General features: G+C 42.4%; 1 protein-coding gene and 1 long non-coding RNA gene across 9 annotated transcripts in view; one reads left to right on the top strand and one right to left on the bottom strand.

The window, feature by feature from the left end:
* LOC116570109 overlaps positions 1 to 15,648 on the bottom strand; it is an 89,448-nt gene extending 73,800 nt beyond the window's left edge. Inside the window, exon 1 of the long non-coding RNA XR_004277286.1 lies at positions 14,863 to 15,648. This is a non-coding gene — a long non-coding RNA (uncharacterized LOC116570109). The remainder of the gene's footprint in view (positions 1 to 14,862) is intronic.
* TJP2 (tight junction protein 2) overlaps positions 1 to 18,044 on the top strand; it is a 120,408-nt gene that overhangs the window by 77,142 nt on the left and 25,222 nt on the right. For all 8 annotated transcript variants that reach the window (XM_032306730.1, XM_032306736.1, XM_032306737.1 and 5 more), the window contains 4 exons: positions 7,282 to 7,335; positions 10,644 to 10,768; positions 12,105 to 12,207; positions 13,542 to 14,175. In XM_032306730.1, coding sequence (XP_032162621.1) covers positions 7,282 to 7,335; positions 10,644 to 10,768; positions 12,105 to 12,207; positions 13,542 to 14,175 — 916 coding nt within the window. The remainder of the gene's footprint in view (positions 1 to 7,281; positions 7,336 to 10,643; positions 10,769 to 12,104; positions 12,208 to 13,541; positions 14,176 to 18,044) is intronic.

Below are 18,044 nucleotides of genomic sequence, written 5' to 3'. Positions count from 1 at the left end.
CTTCATCCTGCTTGTGCTCTCACTCTTGCTCTCTTTCAAATAAATAAAATCTTTAAAAAAAAAAAAAAAGAGGAATAGAAAATTTCCTTTAGGAAAACTTGCTAGTAGAAATCTGTGTCTTGTAAGGATGCGGCGAAAGGGGAACCCTCCTACACTGTTGGTGGGAATGCGAGCTGGTGCAGCCACTCTGGAAAACAGCACGGAGGTTCCCCAAAAAGTTGAAAATAGAGCTACCCCATGACCCAGCAATCGCACTACTGGGTATTTACCCTAAAGATACAAACGTAGTGATCCGAAGGGGCATGTGCACCCAAATGTTTATAGCAGCAATGTCCACAATAGCCAAACTTTGGAAACCTAGATGTCTATCATCAGAGGAATGGATAAAGATGATGGGGGTGTGTGTCTGTGTGTTTAATGGAATACTATGCAGCCATCAAAAGAAAAACCTTTTGCGATGACATGGATGGAACTAGAGGGTATTATGCTGAGCAAAATAAGTCAATAAATAAGAGGGTATTATGCTGAGCAAAATAAGTCAATCAGAGAAAGACAATTATCATATGATCTCCCTGATATGAGGAAGTTGAGAGGCAACATGGGGGGTTTGGGGGTAGGAAAGGAATAAATGAAACAAGATGGGATCGGGAGGGAGACAAACCATAAGAGACTCTTAATCTCACAAAACAAACTGAGGGTTGCTGGGTGGAGAGGGTTTGGGAGGGGGGTAGGGTTATGGACATTGGGGAGGGTATGTGCTTGGTGAGTGCCGTGAAGTGTGTAAACTTGGCAATTCACAGACGTGTACTGCTGGGGCTAATAATACATTATATGTTAATAAAAAAATAAAAAAATAATTAAAAAAAAGAAATCGTGTCTTAATTGTATTAACAGCTGTTGATGGACAGTGTATCTACTTCTTGGTTTATGAGAAGGAAATCTTTCTGAGTGCCTCCTCTGCACTAACCACTGTACTAGGAGTGAGTGAGATATAAAAATCTTATCTGAAAATCCACTTTCATTTTCTTCCAATTGACACTGGTCTTGGTGAACAAACTTAAATAACTGGGGGATATTTACATAATTTAGATAATGATCTTTTTTGAATGTTTGCCTGTTTCACTGTGTTGATCTGCCTTCACTTAATCTAAACATCACCCCTTTTGGGATGCTGCTCCCACCCACCCCACCCCTGTCCCATAGCAGCTGGTCTCAGGGGTCCCATGGCATATATTCTAGTTCTCTCCTGTTCCTCAGACAATTTGTATTTTCTTTTTAACCCTAGAGGTGATTTTTTTTTATTCTAGTTTTTAATCTAAGAATTCTGATCTCTTGGAGCCAGATGGTATTAGCCATGGAAATGTCCTAAAAGTGAATGCATAGTGAGAGGGTGAGCTGAAGGAGATTACTTTTCTCACTTTGAGTCATCAGTTATAGCTACTCAAGAGTAGGCTGGTTTACCTTCTGTACAAACAAAACTGCTTTTTTTTTTTTTTTAAAGATTTTATTTATTTATTTGACAGAGATCACAAGTAGGCAGAGAGGCAGGCAGAGAGAGAGGAGGAAGCAGGCTCCCTGCTGAGCAGAGAGCCCGATGTGGGACTCGATCCCAGGACTCTGAGATCATGACCTGAGCCGAAGGCAGCGGCTCAACCCACTGAGCCACCCAGGCGCCCCAAATTGCTTTTTTCTGACTCCCCTTTGCTAAAGGGAACACATGATGGGCTCCCACAGATCAGTTGATAGAATTGCCTTTTATGTTACACTGTGTTCTCCCCATTTCAGAGAGTTTCTTAACCAGGGAAAAAGAAGCACTGCATCTGGACATTTTCAGTTCTTTTCTCTCTCTCATATTAATATCAGTGCAGGAATGGCAGATTTTATTGAGAAAAAAATTTAATATGAAACAACTAGTTTTTCTTAAATTATTTTCATTTGTATATTAGTAAGACCTTTTATTTATATAATTATATTTCTTTGTGTCCTTATGTTTTAGAAATTCTTTTTTTTTTTTTTTAAAGATTTTATTTATTTATTTGACAGAGATCAGAAGCAGGCAGAGCAGCAGGAAGAGAGAGGAGGAAGCAGCCTCCCTGCTGAGCCCAGAGTCCAATGCGGGCCTCGATCCCAGGACTCTGGGATCATGACCTGAGCTGAAGGCAGAGGCTTTAGCCCACTGAGCCACCCAGGCACCCCTAGAAATTCTTTATTAAAAAACATAGCTGGGGATACCTAGGTGGCTTAGTAAGTTAAGCGTCTGACTCTTGATCCCAGCTCAGGTCATGGTATCAGGGTCATGGGATTGAGCCTGGCCTTGGGCCTCCAGATTGGGCATGGAGACTGCTTATGTTTCTCTCTCAGTTTCCCTCTGCTCCCACCCCACCTGTTCACTCACACTCACACTTTCTCTTAAAAAAAAATTAAAATAAGTAAACATAGCCGGACCTTCTTGTTTTTAATTCATCCTGACAGTTTGCGTTTATTTATTGTGATTACTTTTCTATACTCTTCTATATTCTAGTTTATGTTTTATATTTATGCTGTTTTTTCCAAATTTCCTCTTTTGCCTTTTATGGATTGACTTTTTGGTTGTTGTTTGTTTAATTTTTCCCTCTGCTATGTTGGAAGTTATGTACTTACTATAAGTATTCCTGGACTGGTTACCCCAGAAAACTTAACAAGTAGATTTAACTCATTGAAGTTCAAAATTAATCAGCAGTTTAACTCTGATCCTGAATAAAACATTTAGAATACTCTTAATTACGTTATGGATTTACATGCAGTGTTGCCCACTGCTTTGGTTCCATCTTGTTTAACTCTAAAAAAGGCACAATATTATTATAGTAGCATATAGCCAGGGGGTTCAGGTTCACTTACATTCCTTCTTGCTTCTTGGGCCTTACTTCTGGTGTTACGGTCCTTTTTTCCCAACTATTCTTCAGAAATTGTTTTATTGCTGGTCTAGAGTAATCATCTCTTCCAGTTTTTATTAAAAAAGGTCTTTCTGCCCTTTAAATCAACATGCATTGTTTTTAAAATATTATTCTGTTGACTTTGGGCTTCCGTCATTGCTGTTTAGAAGTCCACGGTTAGGGGCACCTGGGTGGCTCAGTGGGTTAAGCGTCTGCCGTTGGCTCAGGTCATGCTCCCAGGGTCCTGGGATTGCCTGCCGTGGGCTCCCTGCTTAAGTGGGAGTTTCCTTTTTCCTCTGCCCATCCCCATCCTTGTGCGCACGAGCTCGCTCTCTCTTAAATAAATAAATAAAATCTTTAAAAAAAAAAAAAGTCAGCTGTTATTCTAATTGTTTTTTTATAGGTTATCTCGCCTGTCTAGGTGTTCTCAAGTCTTTACATTTTTTTCTGCTTTGGGATTATCATGTATTTAAAAGTGTTTTTCTCCCCATCTCTCCCCATGTACCCTGCCTGTGATGTGTTGGGCTTCTTGAACCTGAAAAATCTTCAATTCTGGAAGAGCCATTATCTCTTTGAGTTTTGTATTTCCCCCGTACCCTTTACCATCTCCTTCAGGAAATCTGACTGGACACATTGTAAGACTTCCTTGATCTTAACTTTTCTTTAGGAGATCACACTTTTTAAATGCTTTTGGCTGTGTAATTTCTTCATACCTGTCTTCCATTTATGGCCTTCAGCTGTGTGTAGTATGTGGTTCACTCCATCCTTTATCCCATTTCAGTTACATATTTTTATTTCTAAAGTTTTGTTTACTTTTTCCCCCCCAGATGTGCTTGATCATTTTTGATGTTTTTCTTTCAGTACACTTCCAGTTTCCCCTTTTAATTTCTTTTTAAACAATTTTTAAACAATTTTATTTTAAAATTTAAATTCACTTAATTAACATATAATGTATTATTAGTTTCAGAGTAGGGGTCAGTGATTCATCAGTCTTATGTAATACCCAGTGTTTATTGTATCTCATGCCCTTCTTAATGGCCATCATCCAGTTACCTCTTTCCCACACTCCCCTCCCCTTATAACCTTCATTTTGTTTCCTATGGTTAAGAGTCTCTTATGGTTTATTTCCCTCTCTGATTTTGTCTTATTTTTTCTTCCCTTCCCCTATATTCATCTGTTCTGTTTCTTAAATTTTATATATCAGTGAGATCACAGGATAACTGTCTTTCTCTGATTGACTTATTTCCTTAAGCATAATACCCTCCAGTTCATCCACATCGGTGCAAAAGGCAATTTTTCATTTTTTGATGACTGAGTAATATTCCTGTGTGTGTGTGTGTGTGTGTGTGTGTCTGTATACACCACATCTTCTTTATACATTCATCTTTCGATGGACATCTCTGTTCTTTCTACAATTTGGCTATTGTGGACATCGCTGCTATAAACATTAGGGTGCACATGCCCTTTTGGATCACAACATTTAAATCTTTGGAATAAATATCCAGTAATGCAGTTACTGGGTCGCAGAGTAGCTCTATTTTCAACTTTCTGAGGAACCGCCATCCTGTTTTCCAGAGTGGCTGCACCAGCTTGCATTCCCGAGAAAGAGGGTTCTCCTTTCTCCATATCCGCGCTGACATTTGTCATTTCCTGACTTGTTAATTTTAGCCATTCTGACTGGTGTGAGGTCATATGTCATTGTGGTTTTGATTTGTTTTTCCCTGATGCTGAGTGATGTTGAACATTTTTTCATGTGTCTGTTGGCCATTTGTACATCTTTTGGAGAAATGTCTTCTGCCCGTTTCTTGGTTGGATTCTTTGTTCTTTGGGTATTGAGTTTGAGAAGTTCTTTATAGGCTTTTGGATACTAGCCCTTTATCTGATAAGACATTTGCAAAGATCTTCTCCCATTCTGTTTGTTGTCTTTTGGTTTTGTGGACTGTTTTCCTTTGCTGTGCAGAAGCTTTTTATCTTGATGAAGTCCCAAAAGTTCATTTTTTGCCTTTGTTTCCTTTGCCTTTGGAGATGTGTCTAGCAAGAAGTTTCTGTAGCCGAGGTCTCAGAGATTGCTGCTGGTGTTCTCCTCTGGGATTCTGATGGATTCCTATCTTGCATTTAGGTTTTTTCATCCATTTTGAGTCTATTTTTGTGTGTGGTGTAAGGAAATGGTCCAGTTTCATTCTTCTGCATGTGGCTGTCCAGTTTTCCCAACACCATTTGTTGAGGAGACTGTCTTTTTTCTATTGGGTATTCTTTCCTGCTTTGTCAATGGTTAGTTGATCATAGACAGAGTTGAGGGTGCACTTCTGGGTTCTCTATTCTGTTTCATTGATTTATGTGTCTAAACAATTTTTTTTAAAAGATTTTATTTAATTGAGAGAGAGAGAGAGGCAGACTTCCTGCAGAGCAGAGAGCCCAATGCAGGGCTGAATCCCAGGACCCCAAGATCATGACCTGAGCCAAAGGCAGATACTTAACTGACTAAGCCACCCAGACACCCTGTCTCCTTTTAATTTCTTATGATAACTTCATATTGTACCTACATCTCTTGAGTCTGTGACTGATCTTTCCAATATTTACAGTCTTTGACTCTGCGGTTTTCTTTTCTTTCAGCTGTCACTCACGGTAACTTGTTATGTGTGTATGCATTCAAACTGTGAACTCATGGTTCTCAGATACTTCCCTGGGGGATTCTCTGAAACCTGTGCTTTAGTGTTCCTTGGTGAGAATTTGCATTTGTCTCTGTGTACCTGTGTGGCATTATCATGCAAAACCACTTTGAGTGTGTTCTGAGGAGGTGTGGCCGCATTTGTATTAAGAATTGTAGTCCTGGTATGCCTGAGTGGCTCAGTCGGTTAAGCAGCTGCCTTTGCATCGGGTCATGATCTCAGCATCCTGGCATCAAGTCCCACAGTGGGCTCCTTGCTCTGCAGGGAGCCTGCTTCTCTCTCTGCCTCTGCCTGCCTGTACTCTCTATCTCTCTGACAAATAAATAAAATCTTAAAAAAAAAAAAAAGTTGTAGTCCTAAACTTGTTTGAGTACAGGTATGTTGATAGGAATTCTCTAGGGAGATATTTTTAGTTATTTCCACTCTGCTCAGAGTCAAGGATGAGCAAGGCATGGGTCCCTGCCATCTCCATGAGCCTAATGATATTTTTTCCCCTATGCGTCCAGTCCGATCTAATCTCTGCCCTATTTGGGTCCTACATTTTATCTCTCTTCCTGGCCTCCTGTGTAAATGCCTGTTTCAGTGCTGGTTTATCTCTCTGGCTTTGAGCTTTCTTGGTATTTCTACTTTAAGGATTTCTCTTCAAAGTCAGCCTGCATTTAAAGGATTATTATTAGTATTTTTCAACTGATAGCTACCATTTTCAGGCTTTCATGGACATCTGTTTTGGAATATTGTCAGAAACTGAAGCCTCCATCAACTTATGCAGGCATTTTCCTCTTTTCACGTCTGGCAGTATTGATGGATAAGAGGATACCCAGTTGGGCACTCTTTGAGGAAGCTAAGGATTCCTTTAGACATAAAAATGTGTAAAATTTGCCTAAGAGATCACCCTTGACAGGAAGGGAGGGAACAGTGGTTAAAAAAATAAAATAAAATAAAATAAAATAAAATAAAAATAACTGTTTGACTCTTGGTTTTGACTCAGATCATGATCTCAGGATTGTAAGATCCAGCTTGGGCTCTGCACTCCATTGAGTCAGCTTCAGATTCTCTCTCCCTCTCCCTTGGCTCATCCTTCCCCACCTCCTGTATATGTGCTCGCTCTCTCTCAAATAAGTAAATAAATAAATCTTTAAAAATATATATATGTTTGAAACTCTAGATTTCAGGGTGGGTTAAATGTCCAGTTGCTGATTTCATCTCAGATCGTGATCTCGGGGTCACGAGATGGAGCCCCGAATTGGGTTTTGCACTCAGCAGAGTCTCCTTGGGATTCTGTCTTCCTCTCCCTCTCTCCCCTTCCCTTTGCCTGTCTCCCTGCCTCTCTATGCTGGCTCTCTCTCTCAAGTAAATAAATATGTCTTTAAAAAAAAAAAAAAGAAACTCTAGATTTTTTTTTTTTTTTGAGGGATTTTATAATGGTTGTTTTGGAGTGGTGATAGTAATAAAGCTCAACACTTAATATTTATATATCTCTTATTATGGATTTCACTAATTTTCCAGTATTATTAAGACTGCCATTGGACTGAAGGAGTGTGAAAAATAGGTAATACGGTGTTCCTAAAAACTACCACGTCTTTTTGGTTTGTGGAATGTAGGAACTGGACTTGATATTGAGACATTCTCATTTCTAGCTTTATTTCTAGCATTGAAATGTTTGTGGTTTTAATCAAATTGGTCTTACTGTTTTAAAACAGGCTCCAGGCATGGAAGAACTGATATGGGAACAGTACACGGTGACCCTACAAAAGGTGAGTGCTGTACAATACATGCTACAGTCGTGTCCTTGAGTTCGTAGGTCATGGATCTTACTCATTTTTTAATTTTTATTTTTTAAAAGATTTTATTTATTTATTTGACAGAGAGAAATCACAAGTAGTCGGAGAGGCAGGCAGAGAGAGAGAGAGAGAGGGAAGCAGGCTCCCTGCTGAGCAGAGAGCCCGATGTGGGGCTGGATCCCAGGACCTGAGCCGAAGGCAGCGGCTTAACCCACTGAGCCACCCAGGCGCCCGGATCTTACTCATTTTTGCCCAAATATAGTTTTTGCCCCTTAAGGTGGATGATGCATTGTAGCTGGCAGTAATTACTACATTATCAAAAAGATTTGCACATTACGATTTTTTGGTTAAGGTCTGTGTACTAGAAAATCATAGAGGTTGTTTAGTGCATTCACTGATCTCCAGACAAAACAGGTTATGGAAAAAAGAGAGAAAAGGAGCGGAGAAATGGAAATAACCTGTACTGCTTAAGGATGTTGAGGTAGCTTCTACAACTTTTATAGCTTTTTTTAAAAGATTTTTATTCATTTATTTGACAGAGAGTGCACCCAAGCAGGGGGGACAGCAGGCAGAGGGAGAGGGAAAAGATCCCCGCTGAGCAGAGAGCCCAGAGCAGGACTCCGTCCCAGGACCCTGGGATCATGACCTGAGCTGGAGGCAAACGCTTCACTGAATGAGCCACCCAGGCGCCCCCATTTTTTTTTTTTTTTAAGTTATTCATTTGAGGGGTGGTGGGGAGAGCACACACATAAGCAGGGGTTGGAGCAGGGAGAGGGAGAGGGAGAAGCAGATTCCACTAAGCAGGGAGCCTGACACAGTTCCATCCCAGGACTCCAGGATCATGACCTGAGCTGAAGGCAGGTGCTGAACCATCTGAGCCACCCAGGTGCTCCAGGTACCCCAACTTTTATCATAATTGTAACACATGAAGTCCAAACTGAATTTTGGAACATTGGTTTAGCAGTCAGGAGACATGGGTTGTCTATTCCTTGCCCAATTCGTGATCATATTAAGAGGTACTGACTTAATCAGATTTTTAAAAAAATCCTCCCCTCTTGCCCATGGGATTGAAAGTAGTAGTATCAGAAATAAATGTATTTCAGGGCGTCTGGGTGGCTCAGTGGGTTGAAGCCTCTGCTTTCAGCTCAGTTCATGATCCCAGAGTCCTGGGATCGAGCCCCACATCGGGCTCTCTGCTCAGCAGGGAGCCTGCTTTCCTTCCTCTCTCTCTGCCTGCCTCTCTGCCTACTTGTGATCTCTGTCAAATAAATTAAAAAAAAAAAACTTAAAAAAAAAAGAAATAAATGTATTTCACTTAAATATGAGTTACTTACTTCAGAGCTACTGCTCCTCTTGAGTAAATGAGGTCATACAAACAGCTTTTGTACATGGAGTCTAGCACACAGTAGTTGCTTAATAAATGTTGGCTCTGTTCCTTTTTATTCTTCTGACAGCAGTCTGAGGTAGGCATGATAGGTGTTAGTCCTACTGGAAACAAGCACAGCCACCGAGAGTCGGTGTGGGATCTGTGTGCGCCTGGGCTGACCTGACCAGTCCTGAGGTCTTCTCCGTCAGCTGCCCTCGTCAGCATCCGTGTGACTTTTGTGGGCTCTGCTGGGATCTTAGTACTCCTCTGAATACCTCCAGGCTCTGGACTGTAAGTCCCTAGAGGGGCTGTAAGTTCCTCAGAGGGAGAGTTTTCCTTAGAACCGTGAACTTTTCTTTTTTTTTTTTTTTTAAAGATTTTATTTATTTATCAAAGGGAGAGAGGGGGAGAGAGCGAGCACAGGCAGACAGAATGGCAGGCAGAGGCAGAGGGAGAAGCAGGCTCCCTGCTGAGCAAGGAGCCCGATGCGGGACTCGATCCCAGGACGCTGGGATCATGACCTGAGCCGAAGGCAGCTGCTTAACCAACTGAGCCACCCAGGCGTCCCGAGAACCGTGAACTTTTCAAACCCTGACTTTGGTGAAAAGTTAATTCCTGTATACATGAATTAAATTAATCCTGGTAGAAAAAAACCCAGATCAGTGCTTAGGTGCCCAGACTTTCAGAGCAGTGACATAATACCATTTCTCCTGGTTTCCCCCCTTGAGTTTTACTTTTTAACCTTAGTCCTCTTCTGACTCTTCTCTGCACCCTGCCACCAGCATTTCACATGCCCCTTTCAGGGGCGAAGGTGAGAAACATTTTAGGACTAGTATAGGGATGGAGCTACCTCTGTATAAAACAGCTACCCAGGTGATGGTGCTGCCCCATTTGAAGACACGTAATTAAGGGACAGTCGGCTAGCCTGTTTGGTATTGCTAATTGTTTGCCTCTAGTTGGCACAGTGGGTCCCATGTGGGAAATCTTCCATGGCGGGGGTGGGGGTGGGAAGACATAACTTTGTTTTATTCTCTGAGTACATGTCTATATAAGCAACCTTGATTTATAATTAAAAGAACATCTAGCCATATCATCTAGATGAAACCTAGGGAGCTTAGCTTTATTAAAGGTTTTATTTTTAAGTAATCCCTACACCCAACCTGGAGTTCGAACTCACAGCCCCAAGTTTAAGAGTCACATGTTCCACTGACTGAGCCAGCCAAGTACCCAGGGAGCTTAGCTTTTTAAACACTGAAATGGGTTAGGGTTATGTATTAAGTGGGTTCTCTGCTCTGCATTTCTAGACCAATCATGATGTAATTCATCTAGACTTTCTGTCTTACTTTCATGCAGGAAGGAGTTTAATGCTTTGCTCTCTCAGAAGGCCTTAAAACCAAGTTTATTATCTTCAGAATTTACTTTATCTTTAAAATCCGTTTACTTTTTTGGTCATCCTATGTTAAAATGAAACCACAGTTCACCTAACTTGAAAGTTAAAGGTATACTTCAAAAATGGGGTTTTAGCACAGGTACAGTTGTGACCGAAGCTGTCCCAGCTCAGGCCGGGATATGAGAACAGTGTGACTGGTGATTTGAAAAGCACATCCTGGTGTGGACAGATGTTATTTCCCATCCCCTGCCAGCTTCTACTGATAACTCCAGTCTGTACTATCCATCTTTTACGGCTTTTCGCAAGACTATTTCTTTTAGATGAGGAATTTCCCTTTATAAGCCTGTCAGCCGACCATGATGGTGCTTTATTTCATTTCTCATTTGTTTCTGTAAGCCTCTGTTCCTGAGCTGCCTCTTGTTATTGGTCTGACCTTTCTTTTATTGAGTGCTTATAATAAATCCTGAAAGCCACTTATGGAAGAGGGATTTTTAAAAAAATTTTTCTTTTAACTCCAATGAACAGGATTCCAAAAGAGGATTTGGAATTGCAGTGTCTGGAGGCAGAGACAACCCCCACTTTGAAAATGGAGAAACGTCAATCGTCATTTCAGACGTGCTCCCCGGTGGGCCCGCTGATGGGCTGCTTCAGTGAGTGTCCTTGTGTCCCAGCCACAGCCCCTGCCGGCCCCGATGGTTGGGTCTAGACAGGGTGCTTGGCTGGAGGCGGCGTGGGGTGGGGGAGGGGGTGGTGGCGTGCACTTAAAAAAAAAGGAGTTTTTACATAAATTGAAAAGTTTTAGGAGAGCAGGGCAGGGAAATGGGGTAATGGGGTGATGCACATTAAGGAGGGCATGTGATATAGTAAGCACAGGGTATGATGTAAGACTGGTGAACTGCTGAACTCTCTACCTCTGAAACAATAATACACTACATGCTAATTAACTGAATTTATATTTTAAAAATCATAAAAAGAAAAAAAGAAAAGTCTTTAAGCAAGAATTGATACTGGGACACTCCATGTTTTAACAATCCCTGAACCTTTGGAAATATCCACACTTTGGAGGGAGGAGAGCAGTCATTTACACACGGAAATGGTTATAACGGACCCAGCTGTCATTCCTAGGCTTAGGAGTCATTTCTGAATCTGAAGTACAAAATCAGCATGCTTTCCCTCCTACCCTCATCACTTTGTATTTATTTCACCTTATCATTCATTCAGAATTCAGTGAGGATACTTTGGCCTAATGATGATCTGATTTGTAAGAGGAATGTGGAAATTGGGAAGATTTAGTACATGAAAACACAGATTTTCCAATTTCCAGCCTTCTGGTCTGAACAGATGACACCATTTTAAAAGATGCATATCTGAATTCCCTCCAGATAATTTCTCAGGGCAGAAGCTAAAATTAATTATATGACTGCCTTGGCTAGAGAGCTCAGAAGTTTAGGTTCTGTTGGCGTTTCATGTCTATATGGTCATATCTAAGTCAGCAGTCTTTCATGCAGAGAGCAGTGTAGAATTAAAAAATAATTTTTGGGATGAGGTAAGAAGTTTTGAATGACCTCGAAATTTCTTTGATAATCAGAGGCAAACTCCTGATCTCTTCCCCTCCCCTGAAAGACACAGGTGGATATCAGCCTGCTTTGGGGGCTACTGGTAGACTTCCTGAAGCCCACCGTGCACCTGCGGCGGGGGAGGACCTGGTGCAGAAGTTCCTTTTGTGCCTCGTGGAGGAGCCCTTTGGTGGGGGGGTCATCCCCTGCTGGTTTCCAGTAGACAGTGTCAAAAGTGGGCTGAGCCGCTCATGAGTTCCCTCCTGGGAAGGGCTCACACTGAGTTGACTGACTGAGCCTCAGGAATCATCAGGCACTGAGTCCTTTAAGCGTTTGGGGTCAATTTGCTGCTTCTGTGTGTTCCTAAATAAGTGATTTACAGTGACTAGATGGGAGTTTTTCAGGTCTTGTTTTTATTTTTTGTTTGCAGAGAAAATGACAGGGTGGTCATGGTTAATGGCACCCCCATGGAGGACGTGCTCCATTCATTTGCTGTTCAGCAGCTGAGAAAGAGTGGGAAGATCGCTGCCATTGTAAGCCCTGGTTGTTTTCCGCTTGCCTTAATAGCGTCTGGTTTTTATGCTCAGAGGAAAATTACCACTTGCTTGTAAGGGCTTGACAGAATTACATAATTTAGGGACTGCTAATTTCTTGCTTCCTCTACTTTGGGGTGACGTTATGGATGATGTAAAGATGTAAGTAAGCTCTCCCTGCCTTTTCCTCATCCTTTTCCTAACTTTCAGTGATTCTCTTATCTCAGGAACCAGATTAGACAATCCTAAGAGAATTAACTAGACTGAGCGAGAACATTTGTAAGACAGCGTTTATATAGAAGATATATTCCAGCTCAAAACCTATTTGTAAAGGCCCAAACAAGAACTGTCATGTCTTAATGAACTAGACTGTCCTAGGAGATAACTGGCAGTCTGTAGCATTCATTCATTTGTTTGCTCACTCATTCATTCAGCAAACACTGGATGAGAATCAGCTTTGAGCCAGATGCCTCCTGAGCCTGAGCAAGGGGTGCTTACTCCAGCCAGGCAAATGGACACTTACAGCGAAAATTGAAATACAGTATGTTTAAAGGCAGTGCTGGGGGGAGGTACCGGGTATGCGGTTATTTTTCTTTTCCCCCAATGATACATTATGAAATTTTCAAACAGAGAAGTTCAAAGATTAGTGTAATAAACAGTATATCTTGTACAGTATTAATATTCTACCATCTTCACTCGATTTTTCTATGTATACAAATGCATATTTTTTAGTGAACCATTTGAAAGAAAGTTACAGACATGACAGTGTCAATCCTACACACTTCAGTGCACATCTCCTAAATAAGAACATTCTTCTACATCACTAGAACACTGTATCATCCTATCTAAGGAAATTAACAGTGACTTTAAAGTATCCATCTAATATCCAGTCCACATCCCAAGACATGTTTGATAAGATTTTTATTCCCCATCCAGAATCCAATCAGAGCTCATCACTGCACTGGGTCCTTATCTTTTCAGTGCCTTTTAATCTAGAAGGGTCCTTACCCCCCCCCCCCCCCATGACATTGACTTCTGGATGAATCTAGGCAGTTTTATCTAGAATGTCTCGATTTCTGGAGGTTTTTAACTTAGGGATTTACAGTTCCTTGATGCTATTGAGTATAGAAGCAGATTTTTGGAGGCACTGTGTTTAGTTATACTCATTGTCTTATTCTCAACCCTGTGGGGTATTTTTCCCCCCAAGGAACCAGAGGCTTAGTGAGTGGAGAGGGACAGAGAGTTACTAACAGGAGAACCAGACTGGGCTCTTAGCCACTGCATTCTCTGTATTTAATTGTCCTTGTCCTGCATCCCCGCTGTTTGGGTGACAGGTGGTCAAGAGGCCCCGGAAGGTCCAGCTGGCCCCGCCCCAGGGCAGCCCACCCATCGATGAGGATGACCGTGCTTTTGAGGTGATGGACGAGTTTGATGGCAGAAGTGCCCGCAGCGGGTACAGCGAGAGGAGCCGGCGCAGCAGCCACGGAGGGCGCAGCCGCAGCTGGGAGGACAGCCCGGAGAGGGGGCGTCCCCACGAGCGGGCGCGGAGCCGGGAGCGCGAGCGCAGCCGTGGCCGGAGCCTGGAGCGGGGTTTGGACGACGACGACTGCAGGCGGGCCCGAGAGCGCAGCCGTGGCCGGAGCCTGGAGCGGGGTTTGGACCACGATGACTACGGGCGGTCCCGAGAGCGCAGCCTCGGCCGGGGCACTGACCGGGCCTATGACCAGTATGACCAGGCCTACGACCGGGGCTATGACCGTGGCTATGACCGCACCTACAGCCCAGAGGCAGAGTATGGCCGTAGGGCCCAGCCCGATGCCCGGTACTCGGCGCCCCGGAGCCGCAGCCGCGAGCACTTGCATTCCCGCAGCCCCAGCCCTGAGCTGAGGGGGCGGCCGGACCACGCGGGCCAGTCCGACTCGGACAGGCCCATCGGGGTCCTTCTGATGAAAAGTAAAGCAAACGAAGGTAGGCGTGCTCGAGGTGGAAAAGCACCGTTACAACAGCTAACTCTTACGTGGCACTTCCTGTGTGCCACGCACTGACCCAAACGCTTTGCACCGATTGGTTCATTTCTTCCTTATGACCACCTCGTGTGGGAGTTTCTTACATCTTCATTACATAGACAGGGAAAGTGAGGCACAGAAACGTTCATTAACTTGCACAAAGCTATCAGTAATGGCAGAGCCAGGCTGCTGAAATGAACCTTTAAACTCCTAGGCCGGGGTTCTCAAAGCAGCTTAAGCACCGCCTTGTAGTAAATGCAGATTCTCGGGCCCCAGCTCGGGACCCACAGAACCAGAAACCCTGGGGAGAGCCCTTGGAGTCTGTGTTAGCAAGCTCTCCTGGTGAGCCTGGTGTGGTTTAAGTGGTGAAACCATGGGAGTAGATAGGACTCTAGCTGATCTTGAGTTTTGGCCTATGCTGCATAAATACTCTCAGTCCTCACCGGAACCCTGTGTGGAGGTAGGAGACTTCCTGTTGTGTACAGGGGGGAGGACCACAGGGCAGAGAGGTTTTGGCATGCCCACAGATGAGGTGGGCCCTAGCCCAGGCTGCTTGTCCCACGATGCATTGCTGGGAGCACTTGCATACCTTTCATTTCCTCCAAAATTCGATAAAGCCCCATGTGGCAGCTAGAGAAGCCAGTGGTACCTGTAGTTTAGGTGACTATCTAAACTCCAAGATGGGAAGTGACTTGCTTGGATCTTGAAGCCAGTAGATGCGTGGCAGAGCCAGAACTTGAATCCCATCTCCTGGAAGCAGATGATCGGAAACACGAAGGTGAATGAACAGGGCTTTAGGGCCAGTGCAGAGGTATTCCTTACATCACTTCTTGGTTCTGACTTTTTAAATTACTTGGAACCTATCTCTTATCTCCTTCTGTTCCCTAATTCTTCCAAGACGAAAAGAAGAGCACCCCAGAATGCAGAGGGAACTTCTTGCCCTTTAGGTTGGGAACTTGGATTTCAAATGGCTTGTCTGAGGAAAGAAAGGGAAAGGGTTTATTTTTTTACTTCTAGTGGAACACCACAAGGTCGAATGATAGAACTAGATACCCATCACAATACCTGAATAACACAGGGACGTGAGTAATGGGGTACGTAGAGACCAGTCCCAGAAGACAAAGGAGAAATAGAGATTGCACTATCAGTAAGTAATGTGCATCTTAGGAGGTTTAAGGATTCTATAGAATCTTTATAACCACTGGTAATGACATACTAATTCATCAGCTCCCAGGAACTGTCCAGTAGAAATAGCTCTGCTCCCAGACTGAAGGGTGGACTGTAGAGAAATTTTGGGAATGACTTGGCACGAGACCTCCTTCAGAGAGCCCTGATGCACATTCTATAGGACTTGTACCCCAGGTTTTTCAGTTAACCCAAGACAATGCTTTTCAAGCTTTCCTCTTCCCCTTTCTCTGCCTCGCCTCTCCCCTTCTTTCTCCTCCTCGCCTCTCCCCTTCTTTCTCTTTTCCTCTCCTTCCGCCATAGAAAGACCCACATTTTGCAAGTCATGGATGTACCTCCCTATCAAAAACTGGAACAAGCTTTTCATGGAACAGAACTTATTCTGTGTGATGCGTTCTGAGAGTTTCCATTACATTAAATTTTTAAAATGCTGTTCATGACTTATTGAATTGATTTTAAGACTCACTAATGAGTTGTAAACCACAATTTGAAAAGATCTTTACTGTTGTAGGAGATTGCCCAAGTCATGCCTGGTCTTAGTAATACTATCAAGGATAAAAGGGGCTTACATACCTTTGTTGAGATAAAATTTTACTCCTCCTGGGCCATTTTATTATTTAAACTTGGAATTCATTGGGGGAATAACGTTCTTTTTTTTTTTTTTTTAAGGTTTTTTGCCACCGTTTGCTAGGATTGCACAGTAATTTAGCTATCACCGGCTAGGGCTGCACAAAAATTGATCTTTAAAGAAATCTAGCAGTAGGCAAGACTTATTTTGACTAAGAAAAATATGATCCGTTTATATAGCCTGCTGCTACATTTCATGGGCACCAGACAGCTTTGCTGGTAAATGTCTTAGAAACTGCTCAAGTTTTTTTTTTTTTCCCTCCATTTAAGAGATGCCCTCAAAATACACCAGTTAACAACCTATCTGCAACTCTACAGTAAGACTGCAGCTTTTAAGAGGATAGAGGAATTGTTGAGCTTCCTTCTGACTCTTGGTTTTGGCTCAGGTCATGATTTCTCAGTCCTGGGATGGAGCCCTGTGTTGGGCTCTGTGCTTAGCGCAGAGTCTGCTTCAGATTTTCTTTCCTTCTCCTTCCTGCTCACTCTCTCTCTCAAATAAATAAATAAATAAAAATAGAATCTTTAAATTATATTATTGTGGCTGCTGGGTGGCTCAGTCAGTGAGGCATCTGCCTTCAGCTCAGGTCATGATTTCAGGGTCCTGGGATCGAGCCCCACATCAGGCTCCTTGCTCAGTGGGGTGTCTGCTATTCCCTCTGCCTCCCACTGTTTGTGCTCATTCTCTCTCTCCCTCCCTCAAAGAAAATCATAAAAAAAATAGTTGTATCATTATATTGTAAACCTGAAACTAATATAACATCGCATGTTAATTATAGTTGAATAAAAAAAGTGTCTTTAAATTTACTTCATAACTTTTCTAAATGGTAGAAAGTTACTTTGTTTTGGAATTAAAATATTTTGAGTCCAGAACAATAATAATAAAATTTGAATGTGCGTCTTTTAAAACCTGCTAGGTTGTGGTACCTTCCTAAAATAACCAACATTTATCCTAAAGTTAGGTATTTTTACAAGTTTCATAAGTAAAATTAGAAGAGTCTGAAAAGTATTTAAAATACTTTAAAATACGCATACTTAAAATAGAGTGTGTTTTCTTTTAAGAGCAATTCAGATTTCATAAACCCCCAGAATACGCTAGTTTTAGTTAAAAACTTTATTGCTTTGCTTGGTTTAATGACCCTTTTCCTTTGCACAATGAAATATTTTCAGTGCAAACACCACACATCTCATGCGTTACACATGAAGGGAATACTACTGGCAGTGTCTTCCTGTAGGCAACAGGGCTGTCAGCAGAACATGTTTACTGAAATGTACTGAATTATTATTTTTTTTTTGTTCCCAATTTAATGTTAAGTGTTGATTTTAGAGCAGATACTCATAGCCTTTACCTAGTTTTTCCATTTGCTAACATTTTGCCACATTTGTTTTCTTTCTCCTTTTTTCCCCTTTCTTCTTCTCCTTTCCCACACTACTACTGTCTCTCCGTGGTTTTTTGGGAACTGCTTGAAAGTAAGTTGCAAGGGTGGCCCTTTACTGCTAAATATTTCAACAGGTATCTCCAGAGGATACATTCTACATAACTCTAATGCCATTACTGGTTCTTTTTTTTTTTTTTTTTTTTAAAGATTTTATTTATTTATTTGACAGTCAGAGATCACAAGTAGGCAGCGAGGCAGGCAGAGAGAAAGGAAGGGAAGCAGGTTCTCTGCTGAGCAGAGAGCCTGATGTGGGGCTCAGTCCCAGGACCCTGGGATCATGACCTGAGCTGAAGGCAGAGGCTTAGCCCACTGAGCCACCCAGGCGCCCCTCATTACCGGTTCTTAAGAAAATTAACATTAATATCCCTTTTAATATACTGTAGTACGGCTCATTTTGAAGTTGCTTCAAAATACGTAACTGCCATCCCCCGCTCCCCCGTCCCATTGTGGATCTAGGATCTAGTAAAAGTTCATGCATCACATTTGGTTTTTATATTGTTTTAACTCTATAACAATCCCTCTGTCTCTTATTTTTTATGACACTAATTTTTTCAGTGAGTCCAGGCTAGTTGTCCTACAGGAT

Source organism: Mustela erminea, chromosome 12 (genome assembly GCF_009829155.1).
Source record: "Mustela erminea isolate mMusErm1 chromosome 12, mMusErm1.Pri, whole genome shotgun sequence".
Classification (NCBI taxonomy): Eukaryota; Metazoa; Chordata; class Mammalia; order Carnivora; family Mustelidae; genus Mustela; species Mustela erminea.
This window is presented reverse-complemented; position numbering and strand designations above follow the sequence as displayed.